The 21,605-nt window shown below is 40.6% G+C and overlaps 1 protein-coding gene and 1 long non-coding RNA gene across 2 annotated transcripts; one reads left to right on the top strand and one right to left on the bottom strand.

Moving 5' to 3' along the window:
- Positions 1 to 7,069: 7,069 nt before the first annotated feature.
- LOC146517197 (uncharacterized) lies at positions 7,070 to 10,323 on the top strand. Its single transcript, XM_085163484.1, has 3 exons — positions 7,070 to 7,393; positions 8,298 to 9,749; positions 9,974 to 10,323. Exons 1-2 carry the CDS (start codon positions 7,342 to 7,344, stop codon positions 9,104 to 9,106), a joined length of 861 nt encoding a protein of 286 aa, XP_085019610.1. The 5' UTR covers positions 7,070 to 7,341; the 3' UTR covers positions 9,107 to 9,749; positions 9,974 to 10,323.
- Positions 10,324 to 11,780: 1,457 nt separating this feature from the next.
- Positions 11,781 to 21,605, bottom strand: LOC146517196 (uncharacterized). Its single transcript, XR_014874643.1, has 3 exons — positions 21,474 to 21,605; positions 12,351 to 21,398; positions 11,781 to 11,818 (listed from the first exon to the last, which is right to left on the bottom strand). It is a non-coding gene; the product is annotated as an uncharacterized LOC146517196 (long non-coding RNA).

Here is a 21,605-nt window from a genome sequence, read left to right as displayed (position 1 = left end):
TGTATCTCACAAACAACAATGTAACACAGAACAGCAGCAGTTACTCCAGCAGCTTCTAATGTTCCCGCTCCTGTGGAAACAAAGATCAAAATAAAACACTGACAGTTAAGTTAGCATTACAACAACTGAGCACAGAGTTGATTCAGGCATGAGATCAAGTCAAACTAAGCCACGACATTGTAGAATAAGTGTTACTGTGCCTGGAATTTTAGATAATTGTACTCTTTGTAAAACTGCACAGGAACTTGTTCATGCATGAATAGCCAGTAAAATAAGCTACTGTAAGACTTGAGTTCACTGAAACTCATGTAACACTTTCCTTATTTTATGGCCTCAATTATCTGATTGTAACATAAAGTAGAGTCACTGCAGGTTAGAACAGTTAAAGCGGTGCTCTGATCACTGATGTACTGGCATATAGTTAGAGTTAGACAACTTAGATTAGTCCTTCAGCACAATGAGTTAACTGGTGCCATCCCAGCATTGAAAATTTGAGCACTTAATGAACAAAGTTTTAGGAAGACATATCCTCCTCCAGACTCCTGCTACACCACTGCTGATGTCAGAAGTTCATGTGAGAAAAACAGAAACATTACAATTAAATTTGAAGTTAAACCAGCATCACTTCCTGAGTACAGAAAGTAACACTAAGAATGTAGAGTCATATATCATACGTCAACAACTGCTACAAAACTCATTCCCAGTACAGAACAGTGCTGCTGCAGTTTCAGCAGCATTCAATTGTAACTTTGTCTACATGTTTAACTTCTACTATTAACTATTAACTTCTGAGCTCATGCAGTGAGGAGGATACTTTGTGAAGAAAGGCCATCAGTCAAGTGGAAGTTAAAGTCAAACACTGACAGAAGAACCCAACAATGCAGCCAAAACTCTTCCTCAGAGCAACAGATGTTTTATATACAGAAAAGCAACAGAGCAGGTTAATATATCACCAACAACAACAAGGACAAAAGTATTTTACAATAAGATGTAAAATGTGGAGAGTGTGATCTTTGAGGTGACCAAGTAGCTTCCAACTGTTGGATAAAATATCCTCCTCACTGCCATCATCATTAAATCCACATGAGCTGAATGTCATTGATTACCTGCTACAACAGTCAGCTGTAAGGTGGAGTTATGAGTATATATGTACATCTGCATAATGACTGAAACTAGCACCACTGAATGAACAATGGACTGGGAGGTCAGTTCCTAGATCATCAAAATGTAAAGTCTCATGACCACTGATCAACGGCTATGAGTACTATTGAAAGAGAGTTGGGGAATGGCAAGCTACATCGTAGCCACAGCTGCCCTGGGGCACACTGACAGAGGCGAGGCTACCAGACACCAGCGCCACCGGGCCCTCTGACCACCACCAGTAGGCACGGGTGAAGTCTCTTGCCCAAGGACACAACGACCGAGACTGTCAGAGCTGGGGCTCGAACTGGGAACCTTCCGATTAGAAGACAAACTGCCAACTCTTGAGCCACAATCAAAGCTAAAGCTTGGCCAGCTGGTGAAGTGGGAGCCAAAGCACACTTGGGAATACACACTTGGGAATGTTCACGTGTTGACAATATGTGATTAGAAAATGAATTAAGAAAAATTTATAGTGTTGCCACGCCGGGGATTCGATACCGGCCCTCCAGCTCCCGCACAGGAAACACTAGCCGGAAGGCTAGGCTAAAGCTAAAGCTGCAGCTTGGCCCGCTGGCCAGCAAAGTGGGAGTTTTAAAGCACACGACTGAGACGCCAAAACACACTTGGGAATGTTAACATGTGTACAATATGTGATTAGAAAATGAGTTAAGAAAAATGTAAAAGTGCTGCCACGCTGGGTAAACGATCCCGGCCCTCCAGCTCCTGAAACGATAACATTAGCCGGAATATATATATATATATATATATATATATATATATATAATTAATTGTATTTTTGTATTTTTATATTTCAATATCACAATAATCTTCCAATTTAGAACTACACGTTAAAAAGAACTAACATAAATAAAATACACTTCAACTAAATACTTATAATTTATTTTCCCAAACCATGCGGGGCCGCACTATAATGATGCAGCTCCGGAGCCGCAGGTTGCAGACCCCTGGGCTAGGCTAAAGCTTAAGCTGCAGCCTGGCCCGCCTGCAAAGTGGGAGTTTTAAAACACATGGCTGAGACACCAAAACACACTTGGGAATGTTCACATGTGTACAATATGTGATTAGAAAATTAATTAAAGAAAAAAAAAAAGAAAAGTGCTGCCACACCAGGGAATTGATCAAGGCCCTACAGCTCCCGTAAAGGAAACACTAGCCAGAAGGCTAGGCTAAAGCTGTGACCTGGCCCACTTGCCAAGTGGGAGTTTTCAAGCACAGGCTGAGACGCCAAAACACACTTGGGAATGTTCATGTGTTGACAATGTGTAATTAGAAAATGAATTAAGAAAAATTGAAAGTGCGGCCTGAGAACAGACAGCAGCCTTAACTAGCGGGACAAAGTAGCACATAGTACTTGAAGGAGTTATCACAGCCAATCAGTTCTCAGGAAAATGGAACATCACATAAATATTTCTCTTCTTTTATTTTCATCAATGTATTTCCTTTCATATATTTTCTGTCAATATTTCTGCCTGATTAGAAGCTCATAGGCAGTTCCTGTCACTCTACAATAAAATAATGTAAAGACTGCCCTCTCTGCCCTCCCACTAGCTGACCTAACTGACCCAAGTAAACTGTGATAAGATACCCTACATGGACTAAGGTTCTTGGGCACATACATATAGATTTGCTTGGCTGTAGAAATCCATGCCATGAAGCTCCCAGCGCACATTTTTGATGCTTCTGTCTGTGGCAGAGGACTATGCACCCCTACCCATTTATTATGAACAAACAGCACAACTGTTTTTGCTTTTTTTAATTTTTTTATAATACACATGCATGATTTAGATTTATACTTATGTGGCAGCTATTTACTGACCTGACAAAGTTATTTGAAATCATGTCATGTCATCAATAAGACATGTTATTTTCCATGAAAACTAAAAGTGGGCAGATTCTCAAAAAATGAATGAGACGTGCATGACCTTCTATGACTCTGTGGTGGTGGCCTCAGCCATCTTTTATGGTGTAGTCTGCAGCAGCATCTCTGCTGGGGACAGGAAGAGACTGAACAGGCTGATCAGAAGGGCCAGCTCTGTTCTATGATGCCCTCTGGACCCAGTGGAGGTGGTGAGTGACAGGAGAATGGTGGCTAAGCTGTCATCCCTGTTGTACAACATCTCCCACCCCATGCAGGAGACTCTGACAGCACTGAGCAGCTCCTTCAGTAGCAGGCTGCGGCACCCACGGTGTGGGACGGAGAGATTTCACAGGTCTTTCCTCCCTACTACTGTCAGACTCCACAACAAAGACTTCAACTGATCAAACACACACATCCACACATGTGCAATAGCAATAACACTATTATGACAGGGCGTCACACTAACACAGTTGCTTGTGTCCAGCTTAGCTCTGTTATTATAAATTGGATTCAAAACGCGCCCAGTTTAATGACTTAAACTAAACTGGCATTAAAGTTTCAATGAACTAAAGTGGTCCCCCTGAGTCAGCACCCAGAAAGCTCTTATCTTTAAAAATGTGGCCATAAATACGAGCGTTGCTAGGACCTTAAAACACTGGGGCTAAATCCAGACCTGAAATCTTTGGAAGTTTCACTCAGTAACAGCACCTTTTTAATATTATTGACTAAATTTTATAGTCACAGTTATATGAAATGTCAAACAATCACAGAGTGATGCTGAACTAAACAATCAATGCAATTTGAGTTGTTCTAGTTTGTTTCTTATATTGGATTTATTGTAAGCAGCGGGACTAAAAAATAGTAAAAATATGAATGAATCTCTGCTCTCACAGCTTTTATTGTGCCATAATGTCTCCTTTGAAACTGTGCTCTTGCTCGTCTTTTGGATGCTCACCTCTTCTTCACCTTTCCTGTTGCTTTCACCAAACTGCTGCACTCTTGTTCTCTGCTCTCACCTCCTGTTCTGGTTATAATTAGAATGCAGTCAGCATGTGCCAAACAAACTCCCCCCAAATCTATCATGTTTGATATGATGAGGAGGTTTTTAGCATCTTATTTATGCACTTATTCAACAAACTGTATCAATCAATTATTAAACAAATATCAGACTGTAGAAAAGCAAATAATAATGCACTGAGCAAGTTCATGCCCTAAGAGCTAAATGGCCATCAAAAGAATATCCTGAATGCCTAATACAGGACAGGCCAACATTTAATGCAGCCACAGATCAACATCAGTCAGCTTTCTGCACTTTCCACCTGATCACATCTGTCTTCAAAGTCATGTCACTTCCTCTTTGGTTCATTTATGTTTACTTTTAAATTTGCAGTGACAATAACTTTAGTGACATAGTGCACAAATTATTTCCTATGGATAGCTGGGTTATCTTGGTTTATTTAAGTTAGTATTTTTAAAGGTGCAGTCAGTCATTTTTTAGGTTACTTGATAGAAAAAACGGATCTTGTACTCATAAACATCCATAGAAAAGTGGATAACAATGACACATTGTTAAATGTGTCATTGGTCACTGCTTAATTCCTCATTCTTTAAGCATTATTCATCCTTAGTATGTCATTTATAAATAGAGATATACAGTCTTAGAAAGAATCAATTCTGAGCCTTTTCTTCTTACTCCAAGGACCTTTTCTGAGTTATCATTGTACCAGAGGAGGAGAGCATCCACTACTTGTTTCATTTCACCTGAGTTCACCTGTGGGAAAGCACAGCCCCTGAATATTTCTTTGAATTCAGGAGGACTTGGGAATTAATCTTGAGTGGTTACTGACTTATCTGACTAAAGCTAATGAACCAGAGAAATTCTAAATTCTATTCTAAAACATCCCAGGTCTGAATTTGTGTCTGCACCTTCACACTCCAGATATAAAGGATCATACCTGTTTTACCTCCAGTGTTGTGCCAAAAAGTCATTGTTTACCAAAAACTGATTTCCAGTGTTTCCGTGTGTTTTTTATGTGTAATGTTTTTACTTATATTGATAAATAGTCTTTAGTGAACATGATTTATAAAAGGGTTATATGTCAAATTTAATAATGACCCGTTTTTTCAAGTATCTTTATAACTCTGTGTTATTTTAACTACATTAAAACCAATCCAGTCCTTTTGGGCCACTTCAAAGCTCTCAAACCAGAAACACTAGCCGCTAGGCAAGGCTAAAGCTGTGACCTGGCGCATTTAAAAGCACACAGCTGAGACACCAAAAGACACTTGGGAATGTTCACGTTCATGTGTTGATAATAGTGATCAGAAAATAAATTAAGAAAGACTGAAGGTGCTGCCACGCTGGGGAATCGATCCCAGCCCTACAGGTCCCGAAACTGAAACACTAGCTGATAGGCTAGGCCAGGGGTCAGCAACCTTTCACACCCAAAGAGCCATTTGGACCCACTTTCCACGCAAACGAAAACACTGGGAGCCGCAAATATTTTTTGATATCTAAAATGAAGATAACACTGTATATACTGTTTTTTACCTTTATGCTTTGTGTGAACAACTAAGGTGTGTTGCTTATGAAATCCATGAAGTGCTACAGAGAAAGTTCCATGTTATTTATGTAATGAACATATTTTGAACTCTTAAAGTTCAATAACAAATAACAAATAACAAAATAACAAAAATAACAAATAACAAAAGGAAAGCTGAACTAAAATGATCCAGCAAACAAAAACTGTTGTGAGCCGCCACCCTTATATCGCCTTTGGGCTTTTGGAGCCTTGACCTGACTTTTAAAAAATAAAAGCACTATGCTGCTAAAAAATTTAAAAATGGATATTTGCAAAATTCTGCCTGAATATGTATTTTACCTGGTTAATGTGTGTGGCAAGGCGTGGTCTGTAGGGGAGGCGGACCACCTGAGCGGCACCCGCAATCATGCCTTGCCACCTTGCCATCTATGCTGTTTGTTGGTATGTGTCGGGCTGTGAGCTGAAAAGCTACAGCCGGCTGTATGCGAACAGAAACCGTGTGTGAAAAGTGGTCAATAAAGAGATGCTGAAAAGCATGTTCATGCAAACATTGTTGGGTCTGCAGTGGTACGTTTACAATGGGACTTCTGCTCCTGAACCTCTGCGCATATCCTATATGCGCACAGCGTCTGCAAATCGGGGCTGTACGAAGTCACTTTCATCTTTACACGGGACTGTAAGCTGTCATCTGTGAGGCGTGAGCGGTGTTTGTTTTTTAACATAGTTCACAGTGGAGAATAGCTGCTGACATAATGTGGATCCGAAGATCCATAATTGACCTAGGGTTGAAAGTCTTGATAAATGCAAGGCGTTTCGGCGGGTACACCGGCTTCCGCGAGTGTGACGCTTATTTTGAGCTAAAAAATAAAAAAAATAAAAATAAATTTAAAAAAAAAAAAAAAATATATATATATATATATATATACATATATATAATTGTATTTTTATATTTCAATATCACAATAGTCTTCCAATTTAGAACTACACGTTAAAAAGAACTAACATAAATAAAATACACTTCAACTAAATACTTATAATTTATTTTCCCAAACCATGCGGGGGCTCCGGAGCCGCAGGTTGCAGACCCCTGGGCTAGGCTAAAGCTTAAGCTGCAGCCAGGCAGTGGGAGTTTTAAAACACATGGCTGAGACACCAAAACACACTTGAGAATGTTCACATGTGTACAATATGTGATTAGAAAGTTAATTAAAGAAAAAAGAAAAGAAAAGTGCTGCCACACCAGGGAATTGATCAAGGCCCTACAGCTCCCGTAAAGGAAACACTAGCCAGAAGGCTAGGCTAAAGCTGTGACCTGGCCCGCTTGCCAAGTGGGAGTTTAAAAGCACATGGCTGAGACTCCAAAACACACTTGGGAATATTCACGTGTTGACAGTATGTGATTAGAAAATCAATTAAGAACAACTGAAAGTGCTGACACACCGGGGAATCGATCCAGGCCCTCTAGACACTAGCCGGCAGGCTAGGCTAAAGCTAAAGGTGCGATTTGGCAGGCTCCGTTCATATAGTTCTATCACGTGCAGGTGCACATGCATGTTGGCAACCGTAACCATGGCCTGCCGAGGGTATATAAATGCTGCACAAGGTTCCATTCCTCCCTTTACACTTGCTATTGGACTTGTTTTGACCTGCTCCAACGTCAGCCTGTGGAAAGTTACGTTTTGGAAAATATTTTTCTGAAAGCGATTTTACTTGCAAGAAACGACAAGTACTTCATCTTTGGATTGTTTGTGCTTGTTTTTCATCTTAACAGCAAAGATGGCTCTTCGTCGACCCCGACTCCTCGACAGTCCCCTGGACTTCGCTGCAGGTACTTTTAACATTTCTTCAGTTATTTTAAGAGTCACTAAATGGTTGTTCCAGTGTGAATATCAAGTTTTAATGTTATCAAAATATGTGTATTCCAAGATTTTTCCCCGTAAATTGTTTGTATGCTTTAAATTTTACGGGAGAGGTGTAGAAATTATTAACGACTGGTGTATGAATTTGAAAAAAAAGAAGAGGTGTTACTTTGATTTGAAGACTTTGACCCTTTTTTAATGAAATGGTTAAAAATAGCTTAATGGACTAAAATTTGTAAAATGCCCCAAAATCTGTCTCTGTGGTAACAGCATCTTCAAGATGTCATGGCGTCAGAACACAGGCGTAAACACACCAGATCCCGGTCCCCTCCTAACATCCTGTTCTTCTCCTGTTCAAATGCTTTATTGGAATTAACTATAACTTTTTCCCAGCTACAAAACGTGATGATAAAAAATAAAAATAATATAATATAAAAAAAACCTGAAAACAGTAATCATAGTACAGTAGTAATAATGGTATTAAGACCTATCTTATGTTATGCTAATATTTTTAATAATATATCTTATTATATAGCAAACAGATACACAGGGATAGCATGTGGTAAAAAGATTTCATGTATCTATCCTTAAAATATCGCGTTACATCTGACCTCAGTACAACTGCTTTTGTACAAACAAACAGGTTTAGAGCTCTTCTATTAAAAATGGTGCTTCACTTAATGATGTGAACTTAGTTGACTTAGTTGTTTTTTTTCTTGCATGAACAGGTAGAAGTGTCATTCAGTCTGACATAAATGTAGCCTACAATGCTTTTCTCTCATCATCTGCTCAAACTAACAGATGTAGGTCTGTTGCTTTAGCATTTGGTGTTTATTACATTCCTAATGTTATTTTAAACTTGTTTCCTCACAGGTCGTCTTGACTACGTGGTTGAGCGTCCTGCAGAAGAAGGCCTTCCTGAAGTCATCAGGATCCTGGATGACACTGACGGTGAAGGTGAGTATGGTGAGTATCTCCCTGTCTCACCCTCCCCCTCTTCTCATGAAGCACAACATCCTGATGACAGTGAAGAGGAAGGTGAGTACCCTCCCTACCTACCTGAGGACGTTGAAGAGGTGAGTGAACAGACTGACAATTCATCTGACTGGAACGACTCACAAGAGTGGGGCGATTGGCCTAGCGATGACTCGGGGTATGACACCATGGATGAGAGAGATGCTTCTCCTCTCATCCGGGAGCTTTCTCCAGAGCCGTTTTGGCACGATTGGCAACGTCCTATTTCTCCAGGTGATGCCCCATTCGCCATGCCGCCTTTCGGCCACGCCAACGACCCACTCTTCCCTCTAGTCGTTGCCCCAGTCTGTGATCCGTCAGCTGCTCCTCCTTCAGCTGCTCCTTCTTCACCTGTTCTCTTATCTACTCCCTCAGCTGCTTCCTCTCCTGCTCCGTCACCTCCGCCCTCAGCTGTTCTTTCTTCTTCACCTGCTCTCTTATCTTTTCCCTCAGCTGCTTCCTCTGCTGATCCTACAGCTTCTCCTTCTCCTTCAACCTCAGCAAAGAGAAAGAGAGAAGACGTCTGCAGTGAAGAGGTAAGTGCAAAGGTAAGCAAGGTAAGTGATGACACGTTCTATGGCCCTTCAACATCATCGGGTTCTTTTGGTGTCAGACGCTTCTGGGAAAGGCCTTTTAACCTTTCACATGATGACAGCGACTCTGACTAGATTATGTTAGAACTTGTTTTTAAACTTGTAAATATCTTTTAATTTTTAATTAACTTTGTAATATTTAAGTTAAGCCTTTGTGTCTTGTGATGTTTGTAAGACAGCTAACTAAGAATATCTAACTTTTAAAAAATATTAACTAACACATGTGAAATGTATTGTTTTTTTCTTAATATGTGACATTGCCTGTGTGACTGTAAGGTAGTGTTTTAGGTATTGTTACTTCTATTTCTGTTGATATCACAGGTAACTATTTAAATGACTTACATATTTTTTCTCAAGCTCTAGCTCAGCATGCAGGACAAAGGTAAGTCCGTACTTAATGTCAACACAAATAATTAGATTGTGTTTACATAAGGTATAGCCTGTGGCTAAGGGATCAGAGGTAAGGTAAAAACACATAACAGAAGAAAAGTAAATTGAACAACTCAGTGATCTGTGAATTCATGCTTTTCTCTTTGTCTTTTTGTCTCCGGGTGCTTTACACTCGTCCTCTCCCAGCATTCAGCACTTCAGACACTCAACGTCCAAGACGGAGCTAACACAGAGAGATACTCCACCCAGAAGACAGCCTTACCCCAACCTGATGAGAAGGATGGATGACCAAATGACAAACTGGAGAGTGGTGCTGTGTTCCAGCTATGTAAGTTATCACCTCACATTGGCTACAAACTGTCTTGAAGACTAAATCCTTCCAATAGCTGGTATAAATCATCGTCCTACAGTACTGTAGGTCTAAGTTTATTTATAGTTTTTGTGTGTATATGTTGAGTTTAAAATTGCATTTTAACAACATGCTGCAGCTGCCTACTATGGAAATGCTGTTTCGTGTTAAAATGACGTCTTTCTTGTGTTATTACTTTGCAGGGCAGCTGAGAGTGGACAGAGCTGCACAGAGGACCAAAGATCCACTCTCAGCACTTCATACCTGACTGGCCACAGCACCACCCCTCTTCACCCAGGGTGAGGAGGGTCCTGACCCCGCCTGCACAGAGGGAGTTGTGAACATGCACTTCTGTGTCGGTGGGTTTAGGAGCCTCCTCACACACACACGGATGAAGACTGTCACTGGAAGATGTCTCCATTGCATCAGCAGGACAGGACATAAGCATTTGTAAAATATTACAGTTTGTGATGTTTTATACATGTTTTTATTGCTTCATTTCAAACTAGGAGATATAAAATAAACCAGTTTTCAGAATATTTTCTGTGTATTTAGTTGTTTTCTTAATAAGTTATTTGGAACATCATTGCAACCTGTCAGCTTTTTATTGAGGATTTAGAAAGTTGCTGGTGGCCCGAGGCTGTACAGTGGGGTGTTGTTTTTGTCACATGATGAAAGTGACCTCATGGGGAGCAAAAAGAACAACTGAACTATTTGGGGATTCACAGACTTTGGTAATCGTTAAAAAATGGAGAAAAACAGTTCTGTGTGAACAAGAAGCTCAAATATAAACCATCCTGACACACTGACACAAATGATCTGCTATCAGTGTTTTCATGAACCTGGGTGAAGGTAATTTGCATGAGTTTAACCTCCCTGTCAAAAACCTGCATGTTAAGTTTTCAAATCACATTTTATCCCGATGGTCCAAGGCTTACATCTTTAAGCTCACAAACGTACTTCTGTAATTAATCAGTAACCAATTTATTACTTTAAGTTACAGTGTGAGGGGCATTAATGAACATAAATTAGCTTTAACTGGATTATGTGTTTAGGTCAAGAGACACATACCTTCATCTTTAAGAGGCTCTTCTTAAATGTCTGATCACTATGTTTGTATTTGTTTGCAGCATCACTGCAGCAGAGAGGGTATAACACAAGGCCACAGTCATGTGGTATCCTGTCCTGCTATTAAGTGAATAAAATACTGAAAAAAACATCTAGACACTAAATACAGTCACTGGCCACTTCATTAGTTACACCTTGCCAGTACTGTTTTGGGGCTTCTTTCACCTTCAGAACTGCCTTAATTCTTTGTGGCGCAGATTCAACAGAGACCTGGAAACATTCCTCGCAGATTTAGTTTCATATTGACATGATAGCATCACACAGTTGCTTCAGATTTGCCGGCTGTGCATCCATGTTGCAAATCTCCTGGTCCACCACATGCCAAAGATAATCTGCTGGATTGACATCTGTTATAAGATGAGTATACTGTGGTCATAAAACGATGGGCATGGTCAGCAGCACAACTCAGGGAGGTTGTACCTCTGAAGAGGCTTCTTCCCATTACACCTGAAGTTTTGACCAGTGAAAAGTTTCCTCACACAGTGTTTCCTAGTGTTTCATCAACAAAGGAGAATTTGTTCCTCAGACTGTGCAAAAATTGCTTTCATGGTTATCCTGCTGCGAGGGTGAGCTCTGAGATGGGCCCAAGCCATGCTTGCTCCTCAGCAGTCTTTATTTAACCTGAAATGTCAAACCCAATTATTGTGGAAGACTCCTCCGACTCTTGAGAAGGAGTTATGCTTTTTGTTTTGTTACTTGTAATAAATATAGCCTTTTTGCAGCTCCGGAGGCCTGGATTGCTGAATTGGACACTCGCAATCCCACCCTTGAAAACCCCGTAGCTGGTCAGGCCCCTGTAGCCGGAGCAGTGGAAGGTGGCGTAGGCCCTGCTAACTGTCTCCAAGCAGGTTATCCTGAGCAGAAAACATGATGGCTGGGTGACGGAAACACAGCGCGGGACTCTTTACTGTAGGGCAGATCTTAAATACAAACACATACGATTACTTTAGGAAACTCTCTATGTTTGCACTTTTAATCACAACATAAATTTGAACTTTCCTTGTATCAAATGCCCTAAATAAGGGCATCATTTTTTTTAATCTGTCAAATTTCATCACATTGTTGGGGATGCATCTCTGCAGTCTGTCTATGGATCTTAAATAGAATTTGAGTGATGGTTTTAGCTGAAATACATAAAGGATTGGCACAGACTTGGTTGCTTGTGTTGGTTTGCTCATTTTCTGAAAGGTTAACTGATCATTGCATTGAAGGGGACTTCAAGTGTTTGTATTGCCTGGCAGATCTGTTCAAACACTTTTTTGACTCATCATGTTAGAGAATCGTTTTCCTTATACTCTCAGGGCCCTTTAAATACACTCTGAACAACTCAAATCATGTGGGTTTTCAATCTAAAGGCTTGAAGGTGCTGTTTAGCTTATGGGATTCAGAGGGTGGTTGCCTATTTTAATCACAAATTAAAGCATGACATTCAAATGAACAGTGTTTACATACAAAACAGGACAAAAACAGTCTTGTCTGGGTTAAAGGCAACTTTCTCCAGATTCATCCCCACCAGCTCCTTCACTGGTTTTTGGTCCCATCCTTCAGGTATCGGCTCGCTCTGCATCTTAGGCTGTTAAGAGATACACAAGTCCATTAAACACATAAAGACGAGCTGCCTCCCGGGTTCTGTCTCTGTGCCACTGTCAAGAGATTTATTCTAAAGACACTTCTTCAGCTAAGAATCTAAAGGTAGAAACACACAGACGCTGCAGTTTTTACTTGCAAGGGCATGATCACAGAACGCTCACACCAGAGTGGGGGCCCTGTGATGTGCGCTCTGTTCCTGCACTTGCCTTTATTTATATACAAAAGTAATACAACAGTGAATACGTCTATTCATTAACAGAGGAATGTTAGTATGTAGGGAGTGAAGATAAAAGTGGTTCAGGTGTGTGTGTGTGTGTGTGTGTGTGTGTGTGTGTGTGTGTGTGTGTGTGTGTGTGTGTGTGTGTGTGTGTGTGTGTGTGTGTGTGTGTGTTATTCTGAAGGACGTGGCCCCTCTTCTTGAAGATAAGAGCATCCAGCTCCCCTCTTCCTGGCAGGAGTGAAATGATAACAGCTTGCTCAGCTATTATCACTGTGAGAAAGAATTTATAAAGCAAGTCTTGATTCCAACAACAGTCATAAAAGGGTCATCATGCAGTATTCTATAATATGCAAATTTATATCACTAAAAGATTATACTGACTACTAAGTACAATTTTCTATTGACATTCCCTCCTGTTGTTCACGTATAATTTTTGGTGAGATATCAGTATGTAACATCTTGTCGTACATTTTCTGTGACATCATCATTAATCACGCAAAATCTTCAAGTTCCAACAGATCAGGGTCATCATCATCATCATTTGTCACGGCTATGTATGCAGCAACAGTGGAAACAATTATGCGGTTAATCATGAGCTTTAAACATGGCAATATACATGTTGCAAAAACACAAAGTAAAAGTAAGAATATCCCAACTCCGATGAGTAGTCTCTTTAGCACCTGTACCCAGGAGCCAGTGTAAAGCCAAGAAAACCAGTCACTTGTATCACTTACATAGTCCTGATTTTGGGCCTGCTGGATCTGTCTCAAAGCGTTTAGTGCGTCAGTCATGTTTGATGAGTGTACATTGTCTGGTATGTAAGTGCAGCAGGTGTTGTTGAAGAGGACACAAAGTCCCCCTTTCTCTGCTAGTATCATGTCCAAAGCTACTCGATGTTGCATCACTGCGATCCATAATGCATTGATTTCCTGATTCTGCTGTTCGTTGATCTTGCACGAAGCATTCAAGAAGAGTCCAAAGCGGTAGTCCGGAGTTTTGAACCTCAGCATGTTTTTTCCGGTTCCCACCCAGGGGAACAATGTGTGGAGTACTTTCCGTCCAGTAGTCCACAGTTTGAATTCCTTGGGTATGTCGCTTCCCCATATCGGGTCATGTGGTTGAAGTTTAGGGAACAGTGATCTTCTTTTCCAGCGTGCTGTAGAAGTGGTGTTTACTGCGGTCATCCTCTCCAGGTCACTAGTCGGAGCCCAAACGCCATGACACTTGAACCCAGTTGGTGTCTTGGCAGTCATTGTGTCTGTTTCTGCTGCGAAGGATCCTCGTATATCTGTGACCTCGTCTGGTGTCTGTTCCTTCCTCTGTAAGAGACAGATAACCAAAACACCTCTCGTCCTAGCCCTAATAATCTAATATTGTTATTCATTGTTCCTTTAGTGATTCAAAATCGGTTTAGCACACTTGACCAGTAACTTATTCTAATCAGAATTTATGTGTGTGTAAGCGTGTTTGCATTTAGCCCTCTGCACTCAAGGCATTTCCTACACTTTATCAGTCCGGAAGAACGAAGTCATATAACCCTTGTTTGATGTTAAAACTCAACTTCCCCCCCCTTTTTGACACATTCCCATGTGTCAGTTCAACGGAGCTAGAAAATTAAAAGAAAAGGTTAGTGACCTCATAGCTCAGAAAGTATCAGACTTTCTCCCATCCAGTGTCGTTGCTCCAGTCCTGTCATCCTGTGCCAGGGAATAAAATCAATTTAATTGTCATGTTATATCTGTTCAACTCCTGGCTCCGCCCAGAGCCTGCGTCCGCAGAATTGCCTAGAGACAAAACCTGTATTAGTATGAACTTCACACATAAAAACGCCTGTTTTAACTTTTATTTCCAATCTGTTAATTAGAGTGCTTAAACATCAAATAGACTGAGTCTATAACAAGTCAATACAGCTGTAAATGTGGCCAATTATCAATCTATTACCAATCCATAACAAAAGATAGCTTTTATTTTATGCTTGCTTTTAGTCTACCACTCACCCAGAGGATCTTCAATCCCAGAAAATTCCTTCTCCTTATTTAATGAGTCTGTCCTCCTTCCATGCCCTGGTAACTGGTCCATCCAGAGCCATATCATCTTAGAATATACATACAACAAGCCAAACCACACCTTGGTCACACCAACCCTTTTGGTGGCGAAAAACTGTTGGTGTGGTCAAGTGGGTGCTGTAAAACAAAAGCTCAGGACAGAACAGTTATCAGTCATGTACTTCATACAAAATTAGCATATATTGAATTTCATATTGATCCTCTGAGTGTAATGGTACATTTTAATTTGAATTTATCAAAGCTAAACACAATAATTTTTCTTTATTTTGCTCTTGTTCTTGTGCAGCACCACATCTCAGCACATACCCCTGTCGGTTCTATTCTACTTTTAAATTGCTGACTATTTCAAGAAAGAACCTAAATGACGGGGACCAGTGTTTATTGTTACATATCTGAATGTGACAAGTCTACCATTTCCCTGTTATTCATAGGTATTGTTAAAGTTTTGGCTTTTGCCTCTATAAAAGTTAATTGACTTTTTACAGTGGCCTGCTATGGTTAATAATAACATGTTCAATCATGAGTGAAATCAAAGCTTTTCTTCCCTTTAGCATTTAACATTCCCAACAATATAATGTGATACGTTAATCGAAACACAGCTAATAAAACACAGTTTTCTTAATGCAAACATCAGTAACTCAAAATTAGCAACCAAAGGGTTAAGTCTGCCGTTCACACTCTCATGTGAAGCTACATTCTCCCCCTCTGCTCTCTCTTATCCTCCTGCTCCTGCAAAAACAAAACAAAGCAAGACAAAACATCCACCCTTCTTTTACAGGCTGGGTGAATTGTTTGTGGACATTTACTAATCCTAAAGTCAGTACCATTCTTGTCTCAGTATCAAGTCAGTTACAACTTTTAGTCGTCAGTCCATCACAGTCCAGTCACATGCATACATTCACACACATTCATACCAGATATTGCTGATAATGGAGTCTCACGCGGAACCTATTCGAGTATCCATCACCAGCAAGATGACGTCATCATTTTAAAGGAAAACAGTTCCTTGTTTTTTTTGGACTGGATTGACTCGCTGCAATCCTTTTAGCCTCAGGACTTCTCATGTGATCAATGTCCCATATAAGTGAATTTCTCCAGAGCCCATTATAATCATGGAGAAAAATACTTTGCGACTGTTTTCAGTAAGAATATTTTATAGCGCTTTAAAGTTCAATCTCTCAGGCCTGGATTAAAGAGCTGATTTGTTAAATCAGGAACTCACAAAATACCAAAATATCACCACCGGTGGATCACTCCTCTCAGATGTTCTTATTTCAGTGCACTGTAACAAAAGCAAAAACAAACGTAACCAATAAAATACTAATAAAGTAACAAATACTGGGGCCCATTGCAAACATGTCCAAGCATAAAACCATCTTTCTCTCTCTTAGAGAAAGAAAACAATCCAAACCTCACTGATAAAATCAACCTAGTGTTAAGCAAAACCCAAAAATCAACCAAAACTTCACCAGAAAGTTTTTCTCCCTCCCGGGACAATATTGTGTAGGAATACAGGTACCGTAACTCCTTTTTGCATTTTTTTATTTTATTTTTATTTTTCTCACACTGGAAACCAGAATACCTAGAGAGAAACCACTGCAAACTAGCCAGACTTTTTTTTTTTTTTCAGTGTGTTCCTCCTTCAATTAAATCTCAATCACAAAAATGTGGCGCTCCGAAATAAGACTCACACCGTTAATTCATCATTTTCACTCTGTACCACTGCTCCTCATCAGGCTGTGTGGAGCACAGTAAACAATTCAGTCGAGGCCTTGAGCCATAAACAGACATCACTCACAGACATTGTTTTCATAACCAAACTGCTTCAGACCCTGTCCCCTAAATCTACACAAATGCCCTCTGGGTGACATGAAATGCATTTAACCAATAAACAATCAATGGCTTCTTCTTGTTGTAACAGATTCTGTATTTGGATGTTTGTGTGCAGCATTTTGCGTATCAGCATAGCATTTGTTAGTAAAGCATTCTTCATTGCATCAGCGTGTGTGTGTATCACTCTTCATTGCACAAGCGTGTGCATGTCTGTGGATCACTTCTCAGTGAATTGAGTCAGCATTTCGATTTGTGTGCGTGTGTGTGTGTCATTTCTCACTCAATCATATGTGTTCATATGTGTGTTTCTCTTCATTCTGAGTCAGTGTATGTAGATGTGTGTGTTTGTGTGTGTTTGTGTTCATCACTTTCCTGTTCTGGTGTTCTGGGTAAACCACGGCCTGAAGCGTGACCTGGGGTCCTGCCCCCCTCCTTTTCAGTCCGTTTGTGTCCATTGGTGCTGTTGCTCAAAGTTCTCTCCATACTGGTTCTGGCCCCAATTGAGGCAGTCCTTTTCTCCAGTGTCCTGCATCTTCTCCTTGTCCAGCTCCTCCTTAACTTGACCCTTTTGCTTCTGTACCTCCTTCAGGGTTTGCTCCTGCTGTTGGAGCTTCTCGTCCCGTTTGGCGACCTCCTGCTCCAGCAAGCTACGGCCTGATTTCAAGTCCTATATCTGGGACTCCAAGCCTGACTGATGGGTTCGATTAGCAGCCAGCTCCTCCTGAGCCATGCTCAGTTTCTGCTCTGATGAGGGCAGAAACCTCAGAGTCTTTTCCGTACACATCAGATTGCTGCAGCTCTGCTGTTCGGCTCTCCTCAGAGGTCAGCTCCTGGCCGAGCCCCGACACCTGTACCTTCAGCTTATGTTCTTCTGGTGCTTTTGTCCAATCTGAGGTGCCTCCTGACCTCCGTCACTCCTCTGGTCTCTGGCACGCCCTTTTTGCTGCCCGAACATCCGTGTTGGTCCGTCACTGTCCTACACAGTTTTAATGCAGAGTTGTTAAGGTCAGCATTCTTTTGCTCGGCCTCACTTTTCATCCGGGCTTAATGGGCGTCTCGTCACTGCTCTGTCAGCTGAAGCTGTCTGGAAATCTCCCCCGTGTAGTGAAACGGGCCTTGGATTTAACGTTCTCCGTCTCCGCTGCATGAGATCGTTTTCCTGCAGCACTGTTGACATTTTCAGGTTGTTGTTGTGGGTCCAACTGCTGTAGCATTTGGTCAGGGTCACATCAAAGATGGTAGAAGGGAGAGCCAAGATGGTAGAGAGGAGAGCAGGAGTCCAGGTCAGCCTCAGCTTTCAGGGCCGACAAAGCAGCCTGTAATCAAGCATAAAGAGAAAAAACAAAAACAAAACAAAACAAAACACAGACGAACAGGAAAATGATGTTGTTTTGGCTGTGTTATTCAGAGAGGGGAGAAACACCGGGCCAGGCCCTGTGTCAGCCTTCTCTCCCTCTTTTTTGTTTTTTCTCACCATATAATCAACTCATAACTCACCAAGTTGACAGGACAACACAGGTACATGTTAAAATTCTTAAGATCATGTTTAAAAGCCCCAAAAAGGAATTTTCCTTCATTCAGTAATCACTTGTATTAATCAATCAGCAGAAAAATCTCACAATTTGACTCTTTTAACCACTAAATTTGTTGTTTCATCACTGGTTGGTCATACCAGTGTCTTTCTTTTTGAAGTCAAGTTGTTGTCCTGCAACCCAGAAAGTTTATTTGTTAGTAGTGGATAAACTTTATCATTTAACAACAGGTGTATGTTAAGTTTCGCTGCTTTAACCTTGCTGGAAAATCTTCACGTGTTCATGAATGTAAGCCTTTTCTTCATTGCTTGTGTGTGCGTTTGTAGGTGGATTATTTTAACTTTTTTTTCTCAAACAAAGCATTTCTCTAACACGTGCCTTTTTCATACATTTCTCTGGTTGTGTGTGTGTTTTTATTTTGTTTCCCACATTTTGATTTCCCACCTTAAATAACAGCATTCCATGTCTTCAGCCAGGAATTAGAGCTTGCTTGTGAGATTCAGGGACACATGGTGTCAACAACAATCCAGCCAAAAACTTGCCTGAAAATTTCCAGTGATGGTAACCGATAACTGGAGGAGAAGATGTCCTTTAAGCTTCTTTTCAGGGTGGGGACAAAGTGAGAGGTCAAGCTGTAAAATTTTGAGCCAGAGCTTGGCCTGTCTGTCGTCCCAATTCTGTTAATCTATCCTTTTGCCGCTGTACTCAGGTTTCCAGGTTGAGAGAAATCCACCTGTATTAACAAACTAAAACATTTGTAACACAGTAAGGGGAATTGTTGAAAAGAATATATCAATGGGCCAATAGGCTCGACTATAGGAGCACAGGGGTGTGTTTAAATGAGACACAGAGACAAGAATGTAACTCAAAAGAACCAGCCAACTTTAGTGAAATAAACCATAAGGTTGACAAGCACAGGTTAATGACACTTTACAATGGTAGAAAGGAAACTTACAAAAATTAAAAGAAAAGTAAAACACATAAACTACTAAAGCAATGACTTGGTCAAGTGTTACTTTTGGTTTTCAATGTTCAGGTTTCAATGTTCGGGTTTCAATGTTCGGGTGCACCCTAGTAACCTGACTCCTTAACTCTTATAGAAACAGATTACACAAATCCAATGTACATTCAAATGAAAATCTCACACTCTTTTCACATGTGGAGAATATTCTACACAACAGCTCATTATTTAAAGTCCCAAATAAAAAATGTCCAAGGGGTAAAGTCCAAAAAATTCCCAGGGTGTGAAAGAAAATAGGGGTGAGAGAATGTCAGTCAGTAGTCTTATGTATAACCAGCTGTGCGTGAAAGTGTGAGTGATACAGTCCTACCACACCGCAAGGTGCAGCAGATCATCAAGTGGAAAAGAAGCGAATCTCAGCCTCTCTAAGTCCAGGTGGGAAGGCTCGCCATCTATTTCACCGGAGGAATCCACCTCAGGAACAATTCAGCATACAAAAAAACCTAACCTGTCAACAGACAGGGTCAGAAGAGCAATTCAAATATTAATTATGCTGTTCTAGCTATAATTCACAATTTAGGATCTTGTTGAAGTCACATTCAACATCAATTTGCAATAAAAATACTCAAATTTGCAAAAATAAAACATTTCTCTTACACAAACTATGCATTAAACCAAGTAAAGTCAGTGCATATGCATATATGTCACATATGCCACAATTATTAATCAAACAATTGAGATTAATTCAGTTTCTCAACAATAAAATGTGAAACAGACGTGAACTAACTGAGACATACAACATGTGCTCACTGATCTCAGTGCATCACGGCCGAAGACAATGGTATGGTGTCTAAATGCGGGGCTCTAAATAACGTAACAGGACATGTTGTTTTTCTCTTTAATAACAGTAATACGACGTGAAGGAAAATAAACATAAGTTGCGCTTCAAGTGTTACCTTACTTCTGGAAGCAGATTGAGATGAACTTTCAGGCAGTTGATAGCAACCACAGCTAACAAAGGCTAACAGTTTAGCTCCACGCGGTACTTTCTAAAGTCACCAGAAAACTGCAGCATTTGCCTGTTTACTCACTGTGGCTACTTTTAACATGAAAGGTAGCTGATAACCAGTGAACTTATGTGCAGCACAGTTGGTTGCAACTTATATCTAATACTTTTTCCAGCTCAAAAGCTTCAGTCTCTCTTTTCTCCTGCCAGCACGCGACTACCTCCACACATAGCAGCGAACACAGAGCACGTGGGTGGGACATACAGCGGCAGGTTGCTCTCCCATTGGTCAAAGCATACTGGGACCTGTGCATTTTGATTGGTTGGGCAGGATGTCCATCTCTCCTCATATCAGTCCTTAAAGTGGTACCCTCATTGTATGTGGGTTACACATTCACTTACTATTTCTTTTCTGAAAACATCCATTCGCTTCATCTGCCTAGATTTTACTCTCTCTCTCTCTCGGTGCATACTTCACACAGTCAGGCAGTTGCCTTTTATGGGCATGCAAAGTTCCGTCACACACACCCACACAGCTACTCACCCCCAGCAGCTGCAAAGCGTCTTCACGTCCTCTATCCACACTCTCTTATTTTATATTATATTATTTAATTTAGCCTTTTGTTTATTCCACTATATTCCTCTTGTATTTATATGTACTCAGTTGGGTCTGTATCCGGCCCTTTTTAAACTTTGATCTCTAATCTTTTACTTGATGAGGGATTATTATGTTCTTCCTAGTCTGAACTGCTTCTTTGTTTCTTACAGTCACGTACAAAATGTCCCTCTTTTCCACACCTCCAGCATGCAGTGCTAAAGCCACTTTTTTGGTGTGTGTGTGTAGGTCTACCTCTACCTCTTGCTGTTCTACTATGCATTTCTCTGTCTTTCTTTTGGATTAGTCCTGCTCTGGTTTGTTGTGTTTCTAAACATTTATCATCAGGTGTTAATTTTGCTTGTTTATTCTCCATTTTCAAAGATTTTGCTGGGCTGTCACTGGCACGCTTGACTTCAGAGTGGTTTACTGATACGGCCTTCGACTTCACCCTAAAGGTGAAGTGGTATCAGTTTTATGAGATGAAACTCAACCGTTCTCCTTTGTCACCAGTACGTGAGCCTCAAGCAAAGAAAACAAAAATAGAAGTAGTTCAGCAGCGTATTGTGCTGTAAAATCAACTTACTTCCAGACACATACACACACATATAGACATTTGCGCGCTAATTTGTCACGAAGTACTTAACGGTTACCTCTAAAACCAGTCTAAACACAGTTCCTTTTGGCGAACTTAAACCTAATTTGTCACGAAGTATTTAACGGTTACCTCTAAAAACCAGTCTAAACACAGTTCCTTTTGGCGAACTTAAACCTATTTTATCACGTGTCTTTAAACCTTTGCGGCCGTTTTATATACCAAAATAGTGTTTCTCACCCTCAGACTTCTCACTGGTGGTTCGGATTGTCAGACTGAATCCCACCGCCGTGGACCTGAATTTAACGT

This window comes from Neolamprologus multifasciatus, chromosome 6 (assembly GCF_963576455.1).
Source record: "Neolamprologus multifasciatus chromosome 6, fNeoMul1.2, whole genome shotgun sequence".
Classification (NCBI taxonomy): domain Eukaryota; kingdom Metazoa; phylum Chordata; class Actinopteri; order Cichliformes; family Cichlidae; genus Neolamprologus; species Neolamprologus multifasciatus.
The sequence above is the reverse complement of the archived record's forward strand: the minus strand, read 5'-3'. Positions and strand labels throughout refer to the sequence as shown.

Coding starts and splice junctions, on each gene's coding strand:
- LOC146517197 (XM_085163484.1), top strand. CDS start 7,342: ATGGCTCTTCGTCGACCCCGACTCCTCGACAGTCCCCTGGACTTCGCT. Junction 7,394..8,297: donor TCCCCTGGACTTCGCTGCAG/GTACTTTTAACA, acceptor GTTTCCTCACAG/GTCGTCTTGACTACGTGGTT.